The 15,771-nt window shown below is 39.5% G+C and overlaps 2 protein-coding genes across 4 annotated transcripts; one reads left to right on the forward strand and one right to left on the reverse strand.

Annotated features, from left to right (window-relative positions):
- The first annotated feature begins 553 nt into the window (after positions 1-553).
- ART4 (ADP-ribosyltransferase 4 (inactive) (Dombrock blood group)) lies at positions 554-12,126 on the forward strand. Of its 3 annotated transcripts, none has more exons than XM_027129532.1 (3): positions 554-1,136; positions 3,575-4,283; positions 11,530-12,126. In XM_027129532.1, exons 1-3 carry the CDS (start codon positions 966-968, stop codon positions 11,619-11,621), a joined length of 972 nt encoding a protein of 323 aa, XP_026985333.1. In that variant the 5' UTR covers positions 554-965; the 3' UTR covers positions 11,622-12,126. The 3 variants fall into 3 exon arrangements, with proteins under 3 accessions (XP_026985333.1, XP_026985334.1, XP_026985336.1); XM_027129533.1 differs by having other exon boundaries at positions 554-1,067; XM_027129535.1 differs by lacking the exon at positions 11,530-12,126 and adding an exon at positions 5,790-5,999.
- A 1,130-nt stretch (positions 12,127-13,256) lies between these two features.
- CUNH12orf60 (chromosome unknown C12orf60 homolog) lies at positions 13,257-14,943 on the reverse strand. Its single transcript, XM_027129236.1, has 2 exons — positions 14,260-14,943; positions 13,257-13,399 (listed from the first exon to the last, which is right to left on the reverse strand). The coding sequence occupies exons 1-2, from the start codon at positions 14,915-14,917 to the stop codon at positions 13,257-13,259; spliced, it is 801 nt and encodes a 266-aa protein (XP_026985037.1). The 5' UTR covers positions 14,918-14,943.
- Between the last annotated feature and the right edge of the window lie 828 nt (positions 14,944-15,771).

Raw genomic sequence — 15,771 nt, forward strand, 5'->3', positions numbered from 1 at the left:
CTGTCTTCTGACGGTAGTCATTTGGATTCGCCCCAGACTGAAATAGTGTGGATTGAGAATCTGATGCTTTTAGAAGAGAAAACATAGAAGATCTGTCATCTGAACAGGTATAATTTCTAGAGTGGACGATTTCAAACGTGCAGTGGAAAAGCAGCAAAGAGAGCTTTCTTTTTGGCAGTAACCCTACTGTTTTGCTTTGTGGCAGTCCCTTCTGGGCAGGGCCTATCAGCAGTACCAGATGAGCCTAGCATAGGCCAACCTTGAGGTGGTATCTTCCCAGGAACCTGCACGAGCCAGTCATATCACTCAAAGGCTGCAGCTCAAGATAAAACCACTTGGCCCCAAACACCATACAGTGCATGCCTTTGCCTGCTGCCTTTTTTTTTCTTTTATTTATTTACTTATTCATTTTTCGCTGCCTGGGGTCTTCGTTGCTGCATGTGGGTTTTCTCCAGTTGCGGAGAGCGGGGGCTACTCATTGTTGCGGTGCGCTCGGGCTCTAGGCGTGGGGCTTCAGTAGTGGCGCAGGAGATTTGGTGCTCCGCGGCACGTGGGATCTTCCCTGACCAGGTCTCGAACCCGTGTCCCCTGCATTGGCAGGCGGATTCTTAGCCACTGTGCCACCTAGGAAGCCCCTTCCTGCCTTCTTAAGAAAGTTAAGGCTAAGCTGGTGAGCCAGACCTGTAACAAGACTTTGGAATTTCCCTGCATAGAGACTAGATCAGGATTTTTTTAAGTCGGAAACTAATTTGAGTTCACTTCAGAATTCCTTATTTGGTGCACAAGTCTGGCTATTCAACAGAGATTTCAGCTTTGCAAGTGAGTTCGAGTTGATTTCTTCCCTTGGAAACTGCTAGTTGGTGGTTGTCAGCAGACGTCTCAACATAGACATAGGTGAGGACGGTTCTTGCTGAGACTCAACCCCAAGAAAACCCCAAAGGAGCACCCTGAGAACTGATTTCAGGATGAAGATGCAGGGGCGAAGAAGTGCTTTTAACACCAACAAATGCTGCCCTTTGACCAACAGATGCAGGAGGAGTCTTCTTCCAAATACTGCAGCCCCTGAGGTGAGAATCTGGCTCCTAAGAGGGCAACTTCCTCTCCTGCTGCTGTGCTCAAGCCTGCAGAGACCCACGGTGAGTTACACGGAGGAGGTGATCTCTTTATGATCAGGGCGCCAATGGTGCAACCTTTAGATGACCTCTAGTCCCTTGGGATGTAATTTCACTTAGACGTTTTAACTAACACATAATGCTGGCAAAGAGGGTTGAAAACGATTATTTAAAATTATGGAGTTCTTTACAGTTTACAGATTTGGCATCACAGAAGCTAGAGGCATAGCATTTTTTTCTTGATTCTCCATAAAATTGAAGTAAAACATTGCTTCTGTAGGACAAATAATGCAAAATCAACCAAGTCTATTTGGCTTTATCCTGTATCATATGGATCAACTCAAAAGAGGTATTATAAAGTTCTCTATAATGAAAAATAACCTAATGTTAAGAGAAAACAGTTTCAGTGAGCCCAGACTCTTGCATCTTCCCATACATAGAAAAGCACTAAATTCCTTAATTTTAATGTCTGGTTTTCTTTAATTAACAGTAATCTTTTGATGTTCCGAGTACTTGCCCTTTGTTATATCCTAGCTCCCCCCTCACTTCCTCAGAGCAGTTCTCTTGGGGTTACGTGAGATGCCATCTCCCGGGCTTGAAGTCCTAAAAATTCCCACTGAATAAAACATAGCTCTCAACTTTAAAAAAAAAAAAGAAAAAGAAAAAAGACAGAATACCCATTTGATATCTAGTAATAGATTAAAGTTTTGGAGTTCACAAGGTTTGATAGAAGATATTTTTTATTTTGTTTTGGCTTAAATAGATTCTGTAGAATTATTTGCAAATCTGCTCTAAAGAATTATCGGTTAAAATCATTTAAGCAGTCTTAAAATTTTGTTCCAGTTTACACACAACTAGATGACTTCTCACCATAAATAACATAGTAAAAATACCAAATGGTATGATTTTGAGTTCCAGCTACAACACTGTTGACATTCACTAGATGGAATTTTATCTCTTAATATGTTCCTTAGTAAGTACTGTTTATTAGGAAAGTATCATTTCTTTGCCCAGAAGGAAACACCTTGAAATTTAGATAATTGAAAAATATGGCTCTCAATTATGGATGGATGATACTTAAAGAACTTGTCTTCAAATCTCTAACTTTAATTTAATATGCACTGGGTATCAATCAGTAATATTCCATTGGCTACCCATGAGAAAATGTCTTTTTCCTACTCCTGATTTCTAAGAGGAAGGACTTTGCCAGGAACCCCACTAACCTCTGTCCAACCCTCTCCTCACATCGCTCCCCTGGAGGTGGACAGACGTTACTTGACTGGTAACGTCAGGAAGAATAACTGGATATGCTGTGTTTGCTCTTCTTCCTCCTGGTAATTAACCCAATGGCAAAAGGCATGAGTTCTGTGTTCCTCCCATGGCAAGAATCTCACCTGGACAGGTTGCAATCCAATACTGCCTGCAGCTAAGTGGGCAAGTCAGCTCATTCTGGGGTTTACCCTTAACAAGCCCACCAGCCATCAGACCTAAAGATGGGTGCTCCAACATGTTCTCATTCAGTAGTAAAAATTATATTTTAGCCTTCATATTTCAAGTCCTGAGCAGAGGAGAGGGTTGTCATTTACTGGGGGCCCCCTTGGAGAACCCGACATTACTCATCACTTAAGTCTTTTCTTAAATCAAAGCCAAAGGCTTAATATAGGTTTTAGGTATTCATAAAAGAGGTATTACTTATAACACCTGTGTGAGAATGTGAAGGGGTTAGGAGAGGAAACAGATAGTATAATTAAACTTTGATTATAATTTTTTTCTTCAAAATACTCAATATGCAAAAAGACTTTTCACTGATACAAAAAGGGTCACTTCCTCCGTGGGGAGATGAGGTTTTTTTGTGCTTTCAGTAATATTTGTCAAACCAAATTCAACATCTAGCATGGGTCACAGATACAGGAAGGACTGGATCAGTGTAATGGTTATGAGTGAAACTTACTTCAGCAAATACTGATTTTGAGCAGACAACTCGGTCTTATACAGGGTAGCAAATCTGCTACCACACTGTAAAAATTTAAAAAACAAAAACAAACCAAAAAAAAAACCAAAAAAACAAAAAAAAAAATTAAAAAAACAGAAACCTCCATTAAATAGAGTCGGGAGACCAGAAAGGGGAGCTCTCATGCCCTGCGGCATAGCAGAGTCTAACAGGAAGAAGAAAAACACCTCTTCTTTCCTGGCAAGGACTGGGCGAATGTAAAGCCATGAACTCTCTGTTTACTATACCCTCCCATCTTCCTTTTCTTCTCTATGAAAGCATTCTTCTTCCCTTGCCCTGTAGGGACTTGTACACGGCGCACCGCAGTTGCAGAACCTGAATTGCAAATCTCTGCTGATCCTGAATAGACCTATCTTTGCTGGAGAAATACCTGGCACGCTATTTACTTCAGGTCAACGAGATTCACCATCGAATTTGAAAAATTAAAATCAAGATTTTTCTTTCCTTATAGGTCGCAGTTAAAATTGACTTTGACTTGGCACCGGGTTCCTTTGATGATCAGTACCAAGGCTGCAGCCAACAAGTCATGGAGGACCTGATTCAAGGGGATTATTTTACGAAAGAAGTAGAATCTCGTAGGAATTACCACAGGGTCTGGCAACGTGCACACTTAGACTGGTTGAGACAAGGAAAAGCTCTCCCTGAGAACATGACTGTTACACATGCTGTGGCCATCTTGGTTTATTCGTCGAATGACAGTGTTCGTTCAGACTTCTCCAGAGCCATGGCCAGTGCTGCTGGGTCTCCCCAGCAATATAAACATTCATTCCATTTCAAATATCTACACTACTACCTGACCACGGCAATCCAGCTGCTGAGGAAAGAGATTGTCACAAGGAATGACTCTCTGTGTTATGAGGTGCACCATGAGGTGAAGGGCGTTTACTTGGAAGCCCCCATGGGTGCCACCATTCGCTTTGGCCAATTCCTCTCCACCTCTTTCCTGAGAGAAGAGGCACAGAAGTTTGGGGACCAAACTCTATTTACCATATTGACCTGCCTGGGGGCACCTGTACAAGACTTCTCTCTCAAAAAGGAGGTCCTGGTCCCTCCGTATGAGCTGTTTGAAGTTGTAAATACGAGCTACCACCCAAGAGGAAATTGGTTGCAATTGCAGTCAACTGGGACCCGGAGTGCGTATAACTGTCAGCTGCTAAAAGGTATTGTTATTGATCCAAATGGAATCCACTCTTACCAGGATTGCAGGCCACCATTCATTTTTTAATCTTTTCAAAGAAATATTTATTTATTTATTTTAATTTTTTTTCTTTTTTTAATTTTTATTGGAGTATAGTTGATTTACAATGTTGTGTTAGTTTCAGGTGTACAGCAAAGTGAATCAGTTATACATATACATATATCCACTCTTTTTCAGATTCTTTTCCCATATAGGTCATTACAGAGTATTGAGTAGAGTTCCCTGTGCTATACAGTAGGTCCTTATTAGAGAGTATTGAGTAGAGTTCCCTGTGCTATACAGTAGGTCCTTATTAGTTATCTATTTTATATATAGTAGGGTGTATACATCAATCCCAATCTCCCAATTTATCCCTCCCCCCATTTTCCCTCCTGGTAACCATAAATTTGTTTTCTACATCCCTATTCTTTTATAAAAGTTGTTTTTCTGAGTGAGCTTGGGGAAAAAGGCCAAAAACATGGATATTGGCCTTCAGTAATGGTGGAATTGGCAGATTAGAGAAAACTCACCTTGTTTCTTGGTTTCTGCTCTCTTCTTCCTCCTCAGCTACCTGTAGGAAAATGTGCTTTGCAGTGGCCCAGATACACAGGGCATTCTAGACAGAGAGAGTAAGTATCTCTACTGGAAAAGGTAGTGCATAAAACATAGCATTTTACCTTCTCCCTCAAGCTTTTCATGGTCATTTCATGAACAAGAATTGTTCAAAATAAAGGAGGAGGTGTGATTTATTCATCCACTCCTATCTTTCAATCGTCTTCTCTGTTCTAGGAACTGGGATAGGAGGACCCAGGCGATACAAAATGAATAAAGCAAAATTACTATCCTAAGGAGGATTTTTAGTCTAATGAGAAGTGGAAATATGAACAAATGTCTACACACAAAAGCACTAAGTATACACCAGATGTTTAAGCAATGGTTATTGTTGCTCGGTGAAGGAAGACGCTCGTTCTCTCTGGGGAAAGTGAGAAGCCTTCACAATAGGAGACCACGTGGGACTTGAAGTAGGAATGGGGATTTTCAGTGAAAAAAGAGAGAAAAAGTCATTTCAAGCAGAAAAAGCATATACTGAATCACAGAGATTTCAAACAGCCTGGTATCTTCAGGGAAATTTTGAAATTCTGGATGGCCGGAATGTAGGGTGTGTAGGACAGAGGAAGAGGCCAAGAGTAGAAAGGAAGTAGGACACTGATAGGGGCTGGAGAGTTCTGATGGGGCCAGATTGCTTTAAAAAAAACTCTTGTATTCCATGCCAAGGACTTTCAAACTTCATGCTGTAAGTAGTGAGAAACCATTAGAAGTCTGTAAGGAGTGGAGTATCAATCAGCTCAGTATTGTAGCAAGAGCCTTGATGATATTGTGAAAAATGAACCAAAGCAGGAGAAATTAGAGTTATCACAATAAAAATACATGTTAGTCTCTTTTTAGAAAAACATGTGGCTGATTCCATTTTATCTTTGTATGTTGCCAGCCACAGTCGTTTGATGGAGCAAATGCTGTGCAAATTCGATAGCAGATGCCGTACCCTGTTTGATTCAGAAGGAGGAAGACTGTCCTTATCCACATGCGCATTCCTTTACACTCAAAGTCAACTGCAACCCAGCTACAGGGTCTACCTTTGAAATATTCCCGAATCTTCCTCTACTCCATCATCACTGCTGCTGTTAATAATTCAGCCTGTTTGCGTTTCTCAACACATCAGGGCTGCAGTGCTGCAAACGTCCTCAAACTGGCATCCACACTGAGGTCAAGGTCCTGCTCACTCTGGCCTATCTGTAAGGCCAGAGACAGTCATTTCCATTAACTGATAAGTAACACTCTGCTTATTCCAACATCCTGGAGCGGTACTAGATTGATGCAAACATGAACAATGGGAGAAGGGAGGTGGCATGTTTTTCTTATCTGAGAATCCTTCACTGGGAGGGAGTGAGGTCAGTGGTCTCCCCAGCCCTGTTTTTCCAGATGGCTGCTGCTGCCCACTTGACTTCTGACCAATCACCTGGACTAACCATTAACCTCAGCCTGGGGAATTCACAGAATCTAATTTCTCATGAAACTGGACTACTCTCAGGAAACTGTTTCTTCTCCTTTCGATTTTTTCACCAGCAGAAGCCACAAACTATTCTATGTTCCCAAAAGTCCCTATGAGCCAGTGACTTACGTTTCCTCTCCGGTTCCCTTTTAATCTGACAGACGCAATATGTGAAAAACAACATGAAGCCGTTTAAAATGGGTCAGCCAGGGACACTGCAGTTCTCCCGATGAAGAGACAGTAGATTAAAGAGCAGAGCTTCCCCAGTCCTTCAATGTATTTCAAAATTGCTTCCATTAAGTTGTAACTGAAGTTCTCAAGTTCAAAGAGTTCCTAGGAATCTGTGGCCTTCGAAGAGTCAAAAGGTCAAATTGGTAGCATAACTCATCGACAGGAGTGAGTTCGCAAAAGAAAAATTGTTTAAGACATTCTAAACTGATAGCTTTTTCTTCTAATTCTTCTCTCACCCCTCACATGACCTATACTTGTTACCATAGAAACATGTTTTCAGGCCCCGTGGAAGACTTAAAATATGTTATGTTAGTTATTTAACCTTAACTGTTGCCTCTTTCAGCAAAATAATCTGTGCCAAAAATCTGTAGACACACAAATACATGCTCTGTTCTGTATCATTGGGTTCACAAAGAAGAGGGGTTTATTTGCGAAAATGTTTCACATAATTAAAATTCTTAAGCATGCTTCTAGAAAAAAATGTAGCCAATTGTTTGTAGTCAGTGTGGTTTTACATGTTAATCTTGCCAGTTACTAGCAGTGGGAATACAGGCAAATGGCTTAGTCTCTCTGTGCCTCAGTTTCTTTATATGTAAATGGGAATAATTTTTAAAAATAAAACTTACCTTGTAAGATGCCGGTGAAGAGAAAATGAAGGAACGCATGCAAAAGCTCTTAGAACCGTATGTGACACAGGTAAGTAACCAAAACTCTTTGGCTACTATTACTATTACTATTATAAGTCTTTATTTTATTAACTTACTGTTTCCTATTTTCTTTTACTCTGGGTTTCAGTTATCCCAAAGTAATTTTCCCAATTTGTGGCATCACACTTACCTTGAGGTAGCGTGTCTGTCTCAGACGAATGGATGAAAGAATGAGTAATTGGATGAATCTGGAGACCACAGGGCATGATGGGTAGAGCAGAGATGGTGGAACCAGTGAGAGCTGGGCATATGTTAGTAGCTCTGTGGCCTTGTGCAAATGACGACTCTGAGCCTGTTTCTTCATTTATAATACGGGGGCAATACGTGCCTGGAGGGAATGTTGTGATAGCACTTGTTACCCACCCTCTCAAACACAATTGAAAAATTCTGGGAAAGTACTTTGCACATGGAGCTGGGATAACAGTTTAATGGCACAAATGTCTACTTCAGTAATAGTGACAGTTAGAATAGAAAGAAAGGAAGAGACAGAAGAAACACATGTTTTTTTGGCCATGCCATGCGGCTTGCGGGATCTTAGTTCCCCCACCAGGAATTGGACCCGGGACCCCTTCAGTGGAAGCACGGAGTCTTAACCACTGGACCGCCAGGGAAGTCCCATAGACAATATTCTAAAAGAATAACACTCATCACTCTAAATTTTGACAGAAAGAGATTATAGATAACATTTACCACCAAATAAGATTAACTAGATATACTGCATGTCACTTTTACCTTTTTTTTCTTTGCTTTTTTTCAAGAGATTGAATACGTATTTCTGAACAATCTAACTCACAGATTCAGACTTCATGAGATAAAAGGCATAATATTATGCATTTCTCCCCAGACTGTATACCTAAGGCAGAGGTGACCAAATTCAGGTTATAATACACCAATAAAATGGTATTTGTATAGAAATTTAGTTTACAAAAGGCTTTCACACACATTATCTGTTTAATTCTTACAACCACCTGTACTTTGGGCTATTGACCCCCCTATAATGATGTGAACACTGAGGATTAGAAAGGTTAAATGGTTTTTGTAAGATTATTCAAGCAGGTTATAAATAACAAAAGTGAGACCGTTTTCCATTTTTTCTGACAAAAAGTCCAGGACAATTTTCTCTGTAGGTCACTTTCAGGAGATTTATTTTGTCATTCAAAAATGTTATTGAGAACCTAAAATTGGCTTCAATCTTCTGTGCTCTGACTATTGACATTATAAACACACTTCACATTCATATAAATATACAAATATGTTCACATAAATGTATATATAACAAGATAATAGTTAATCTTTTCACATGCATTTAACTAGTGTTTTTCATCTTAACCTATTTTATTACATTATTAAAGATTGATGGCCATGACCTACTGAACTGATGTCACAAACCATTAATGGAATCACAACCTCCAATTTGAAAAGTACTGTCCTAGGGACAGAGGGAATAAAAAACATTGAATAGTCTAGAAGAAAAGTAAAGACAAATACAGAAGTAAAGTTAATGTGAGTTGTTCTGAAATGAGAAATTTTATAGACTGTAATTAATTTAATTCACAGATTTTTTCATTTATTCTCCCAAATATATTGTCTGCCTCTGTGAAAATAATAATAATAATAATAATGTGAGGTAGAAATGATAATGACCATATGAGAGGTAGAGAAAAAGTATCAAGAGAGTTAGGAAAGAAAAGTTACTTTAACCTGAGAAAATAAAATTAAAATAAGCTATTTTTAATATCCTAGTTATTATGAAGGGTGCTTAAGAGGTGATTTTGAAGGATGAGTATGATTACCACATAGTAATATCTCTGTTTTTCTCTTACTTGAACATTAGCATAATCACAATGAAGCAAAGTGAAGAGTAGTAGTGGTGATCATAGTATTTCCAAAAACCTGGAGGTGCTCTCATTTTACAGATGAGAAAACTGAGGCCTAGTGAAAGTAACAAAAATGATCACAGTCAAGCATCTAGGGGTAGAGCTTCAATACCAAAGCCAATCACACCCTCAAATCATAATCTTTCTCTGTTATATTGTTTCCTTGTCAATCAGTTGCTGACAACTCTTCAGTAGAATCTTATCCCACGAAAAAGTGAGAAAGGGTGGGGTTAGAGGTCCTTGTGATCTCTAGCCTCAATGAAGAGAAAATAAAACAGAAAATGCTTAAGAATCATTCTAAGGAGTGACCTGCTAAAGTGGTATTGATTGTTCCTAGGTCCCTGTGAGAATTCAGATAATACAATTTTAACACAAACTTTGACAAAAGCTTAGAAATAAGTATGCATTATTAATTTTTCTTATATAAGAAAAGTGGGGTTTTGCAAATTACTGTTGGTAATTTTCCAAATAGAAATTCCAGGAAACTCAAGGGATCTTATATATTATGGGGAAGCAATGGAAAAGTATTTCCCCAACATCTGATCATCCTATCAAACAATATGGTCATCAAACAATTCAGGCAATCATAGAGTTGAATGATTTTCTACCTCAAATGTCTTTTATATGCTAAATAATCAACAAAGGCTGGTTGAAAAGGAGATTCCACTCTTTAGAGCATTTTTTAAATTTTACTTATTTATTTTATTTATTTAATTTTTGGCTGCATTGGGTCTTCGTTGCTGCACATGGGCCTTCTCTAGTTGTGGCGAGCGGGGGCTACTCCTCACCGCGGTGCACGGGCTTCTCATTGCAGTGGCTTCTTTTGTGGCGGAGCACAGGCTCTAGGCACGCGGGCTCAGTAGTTGTGGCTCACAGGCTCTAGAGCGCAGGCTCAGCAGCCGTGGCACACAGGCTTTGCTGCTCCGCGGCACGTGGGATCCTCCTGGACCAGGGCTTGAACCCATGTCCCCTGCATTGGCAGGCAGGCTCCTAACCACTGCACCACCAGGGAAGCCCTAGACCATTTTTTTAAAGGTTTACATCTTCCATCTCATTCTATATCCTTATCCCATTGTACTCCCAGTTAGTAGTTACACCTGACAATAATTTTTTATATTTCAGTGTTTCTTCCACCAGCCACATCTTAGTGGCTGCTAACCTTTCCCATGAAGAGTGTGTACGTGTAGGCAGTATACACACACACACACACGCACACACACACACACACACACACACACACACACCAAACAGGACTGTGTGAATTGTTTTTGCTCACCTTGTAATAAAAAATTTGATGAATGTACATGCAATATATGGAGAGATAATACAGTGGTTAAAAATAGAGCATTGAGCCAGACTGCCTAAGTCTAATGGTTGCCTACACTACTTCCTAGATGCGTGATGTTTGACAAGTTTCTTCACATCTCTGTGTCACAGTTTTATCAACTAAAAAATGAGGATAAATGCCTCATAGTTTTTGTGTGGATTAAATGAGTTAATTTATAGCAAGTGCTTAAAATGACCCCAGCACAGAATAAGCCTTTAATCAATGTTCATTTTCATAATGGTGATAAAGATGGTGATAATTAAGATGGGGATGATGGTAACGGAAATAATTCTGCTGCGGATGACGATAAAGATGGGAAATCCGGAGATCTCTACCCCCAACTTGCTGGGTACCCTGAGGTACACCTCTTAACCTCTTGGTACCTGTTTTATCGTCTGCAAAATAAGCAAGCTGTCAGTTAGAGAACTCTAAGAGAGAATTTTTTTTTTAAGTGGCTAGCTTCACACTATTTACAATAGCCAGGACATGGAAGCAACCTAAATGCCCATCGACAGAGGAATGGGTAAAGAGGATGTGGCACATATATACAATGGAATATTACTCAGCCATAAAAAGGAACGAAATTGGGTCATTTGTAGAGACGTGGATGGACCTAGAGACTGTCAAACAGAGTGAAGTAAGTCAGAAAGAGAAAAACAAATATCATATATTAAAGCATATATGTGGAATCTAGAAAAGTGGTGCAGATGAACTGGTTTGCAAGGCAGAAATACAGACACAGATGCAGAGAACAAACATATGGACACCAAGAGGGGAAAGTGGCGGGACGGGTGGGATGAACTGGGAGACTGGGATTGACATGTATACACTAATATGTATAAAATAGATAACTAATAAGAGCCTGCTGTATAAAAAATACATTAATTAATTTTTTTAAAAGTGCTACCTTCAACTATTTTTGTTAGGAATTTTCTAAGTTTAAAAAGTGAACCAAAGGAGAAATGAGGTGGTTTTTTAAAACAATCTCTGCTACCTAAAACATCTCTAACTCTTTTTATGTTTTTTTGTTTTCACAGATTCCAGCAAAAAGTGCATCCCTATTCCTGTAGTTATTGCTTCTCTCTCATTTTTGACCTGTGTCAGCATCTCTTCCAAAAGTAGAGCATAAAAAAAGGTTGTGGTTTTTGCCTTCCCTGTACCCTTTTGCTTTATTCCAGTCAGGGCACCCTGAATCCCCGTAGAGAATCATTCCGCCCAGCTATCAACTGATTCAGAGCTGGCTCAGTCCACTGCCTATGGGTAGACCTGTAGGTATATTTCTTCTTCATGGATACAGAGATGCATGTTGGATAGAAATGACTCAGTCTGAGCCTGTGAGACATAATCAGGGTACTTTATTGGGATTGGGGCTGGGTGTGGGGTGGGGGCCACTTTTTGAGTGGAGAATAGTGAAAGCAGAATATGAGTCTAGAATCGCTAGCAGCTATCTTGCCACTGAGAAGAGAGCCCCTGTCTTCCTGAGAACGGAGCTAACACAATGAAAGAAGAGCTGAGAAATGAAAAGAAAGTGAATCTTGGCGAGAGTCTATGTGCCCCTAAATCCAACTGTGCCTGAAACTGGATACCATGGGCTTTTTCATTACATAAATCAATAAATTATATTTTTGCTTCAATAATTTGAATTAAATTTTCTGTCTCAAACAATTGAAGGAGTGTTATGATGAATACAATGATTTTCCCTTATTTTTTAATTTAATGATCCTAAATATTAGGAACAAATCAGAGACTCTTGAGTTAGAAAGCAAAGGACAAATTCATCAAATGAGAAAGTGTTGAGACCCAGAGGCATACTAAAGGTGTGAAATTTCTTTAGAGATTTTTTTTTCCCTGAGGTCAAGCAATTTTATTATTTTAAAAATTTTTTTAGAGATTTTTATCAGCATTCAAGACCAAACCAATGTAGAAACCCAAGAAACAAAAGGGAAAGTTAATGAAAGATGTTAGTGGAGTCTCATTCACTGCCAGTAATGGGGTGTTGCACACAGGTTTCTTCTAAAATATTACAAAAGTTTAAACTCATATGTTAATTCACAGAGGACTTTATGGCAAATTAGATTTTAAGCCTTCATCACAAATTTAAGCACATTTGTTAGGAAAACAAGTGTATGTATGTGGAGATAAAGGAGAAAAAAAATCTAATTACCAAGGAAATATCAAAGATATATTGAGTCCCCATTATGTGCAAACAGTTAAAAAGAAGTATAAATCATCTAACTTCACAGCTGGGGATATTTTCCGACTCTTCTTTCAGGTAGTAGACAAGGTAAGTGGGATGATGGGGGATTGCTAGGTCTCTAAAGACCCTACTAATTGGGCTAAATGGGGTGAAGATGAGAGCTAGCTCCATACCTTTGAATTCTGAAAGTCCAGGCTACTTAGCTCCTCTGAGATTTAGATAAGAAGCAAGCATTTTTTTAAAGAGAAAATAGGATTTAAATTTTTAAACGAAAAAATGTTTAGGGCTTCCCTGGTGGCGCAGTGGTTGAGAGTCCGCCTGCCGGTGCAGTGGACACGGGTTCGTGCCCCGGTCCGGGAAGATCCTACGTGCCGCGGGGCGGCTGGGCCCGTGAGCCATGGCCGCTGAGCCTGCGCGTCCGGAGCCTGTGCTCCGCAGCGGGAGAGGCCACAACAGTGAGAGGCCCGCGTACCGCAAAAAAAAAAAAAAAAAAAAGGTTAAATGATGAAAAATCTTAGGTATTCTCAGAAAGGAAGATTCCAATAGAGAACTAGAGTTAACTAACTTTTAACTGCTTTTAAAGTAAGTAGTAAATTCCATACTTCTTAAAAAGAAAGAAATAAAACTAGAGTTATTGTCTTTCTTATTCTTAAGAAAGTTTCTATTAGGTATCATGTGAAATATGGCAATCTTTTTTTTTAACTGGAGTAAAATCACTTTACAATGTTGTGTTAGTTTCTGCTGTACACTGAAGTGAATCAGCTATATGTATACATATATCCCCTCCCTCTTGGACCTCCCTCCCCACCCCATCCCACCCATCTAGATCATCACAGAGCACCGAGCTGAGCTCCCTGTGCTATACAGCAGGTTCCCACTAGCTAGCTATTTTACACATGGTAGTGTATATACGTCAATCCTAATCTCCCAATTCATCCCACTCTTCCCTTCCCTCCTGTGTCCACCCATCTGTTCTCTACGTCTGTGTCTCTATTCCTGCCCTGCAAATAGGTTCATTTGTACCATTTTCTAGATTCCACATACAAGCGTTAATGATACGATACTTGTTTTTCTCTTACTTCACTCTATGACAGACTCTAGGTCCATCACATCTCTTCAAAATGACCCAATTTCGTTCCTTTTGATGGCTGAGTAATATTCCATTGTATATATGTACCACATCTTCTTTATCCATTCATCTGTCAATGGACACTTAGGTTGCTTCCATGTCCTGGCTATTGTAAATAGAGCTGCAATGAACACTGTGGTAGATGACTCTTTTTGAATTACGGTTTTCTCGGGGTATATGCCCAGTAGTGGGATTGCTGGGTCGTATGGTAGTTCTATTTTTAGTTTTTTAAGGAAGCTCCGAAGTTCTCCATAGTGGCTGTATCAATTTACATTCCCACCAACAAGAGGGTTCCCTTTTCTCCACACCCTCTCCAGCATTTATTGTTTGTAGATTTTTTTGATGATGGCCATTCTGACCGCTGTGAGGTGATACCTCATTGTAGTTTTAATTTGCATTTCTCTAATAATTGGTGATGTTGAGCATCTTTTCATGTGTTTGTTGGTCTCATGGTTTTGACGATTTGCTCCATCTGATCTGCAGCTGACTCGATGGTATCCTTGGCATTCTCAGTGTTTAGTGCATCCTGCAACTTTTTCAAGGTGTCTATTGTAGTGGCTTTGGATGGACCAGGACTTGGGCTTTTCTCAGATGTGGTATCATCTGATTGCTCTTTGGTGTCTTTTCTATAGACGTCACTTAACTGAGGATTCATGATTGGATATTTCATCAAGAGTGAAAGAGAAGGTTCCAAACTCTCAGGGATGTTACCATTATTCAGCACAGAGGCAATGACCGGTGTATGGACATTTTTGAACATTCCTTTGGCTGACTGTTGCAACTCCTTTGCACTGCTACTCTTCTCAAGCATAGAGCACAGAGCTGTTGCAATCTTGGAACATAAAGGTTCACTTTGCATTCTGTCCTGCTTTGCCACCACTGCAGATTGCATCTCCTTAAAAGTTTTGAGCATCTGTTCAAAGACATCCTTAACATTACCATCTTCTTTCACAGCCATCAAGAAGATCTGAGTGTTCATACTGCTGTTAAACAATTCGGTGAGTGCATTTGTGAAGGAAGCAAGATCGTGCATGTGAAAGAAGAAGGTTTTGGCAGCTTGAACGAGCCTCTCTTTATCCTTTTCTGACCTTGAAGACATTTCTTCAGAAGAAATGTTTCAGCACTGTAAAACAAGTAGTAATCCAAATGAAAACTAAAAGTATATTTGTCAACCATAAAGAGACTGAAAGTATAATCTGAACATGAGAATAACTCGTATCAAAGGTTGGAAAGCTATACAAGCTTCAAAACAGAAATGATCTTGTGCTTTAATAAAAAATAATTTAAACAGAGTAGAATCAGGGGGTTTCATTAAATTTAAACCACATATCAAATATTGCATGCTAGATCCTGAATTGGATATGCTGACGTATGGAATGACAGTATTCACAGGTATTACCCTCAATACCCATCCAATCTAGTGAAAAAGATTGGATAAAACATTAAAAATTACATAGAGGGGCTCTGGTTTCAGTTAAGATAGAGCAAGCACACTCCATCCAATCTTTCCTACTGATGACAACAAAAAATTCTGGACAGAATATATAAACTATCAAGTATCTCTGAAAGGTGGATAACAGCAGACTGAGGAGGTAGAGAATGCAATATTCCAAAGAAGATCAAGGCCATCTAATACAAACTCCCAATGTCTGTCCTGTCCTTTCTGTACTTTCATTACAACTCGTCTTCTTCTGCAATAGAGAAAAATGTTAATGTCTCTAACCATGTTCACAATCCTCTTTTGGTATTTCCTCTAGAATTCTGCTCTATCAATCATCTCCCCTTTTCTCTTGTGCCGTGAACTGAATTCCTCCCAAAATTCATGTGTTGACACCCTGATTTCCAGTATGACTGTAATTGGAGACAGGTCCTTTAGGAGGTAATTAAGGTTAATGAAGTAATAAGGGCAGGGCTCTGGTACGATAGGATTAGTGTCCTTGTAAGAGGAGACAC

Source organism: Aethalodelphis obliquidens, unplaced genomic scaffold, assembly GCF_003676395.1.
Source record: "Aethalodelphis obliquidens isolate GAN/ISIS:26980383/991018 unplaced genomic scaffold, ASM367639v1 scaffold36, whole genome shotgun sequence".
In the NCBI taxonomy this organism is placed as follows: domain Eukaryota; kingdom Metazoa; phylum Chordata; class Mammalia; order Artiodactyla; family Delphinidae; genus Aethalodelphis; species Aethalodelphis obliquidens.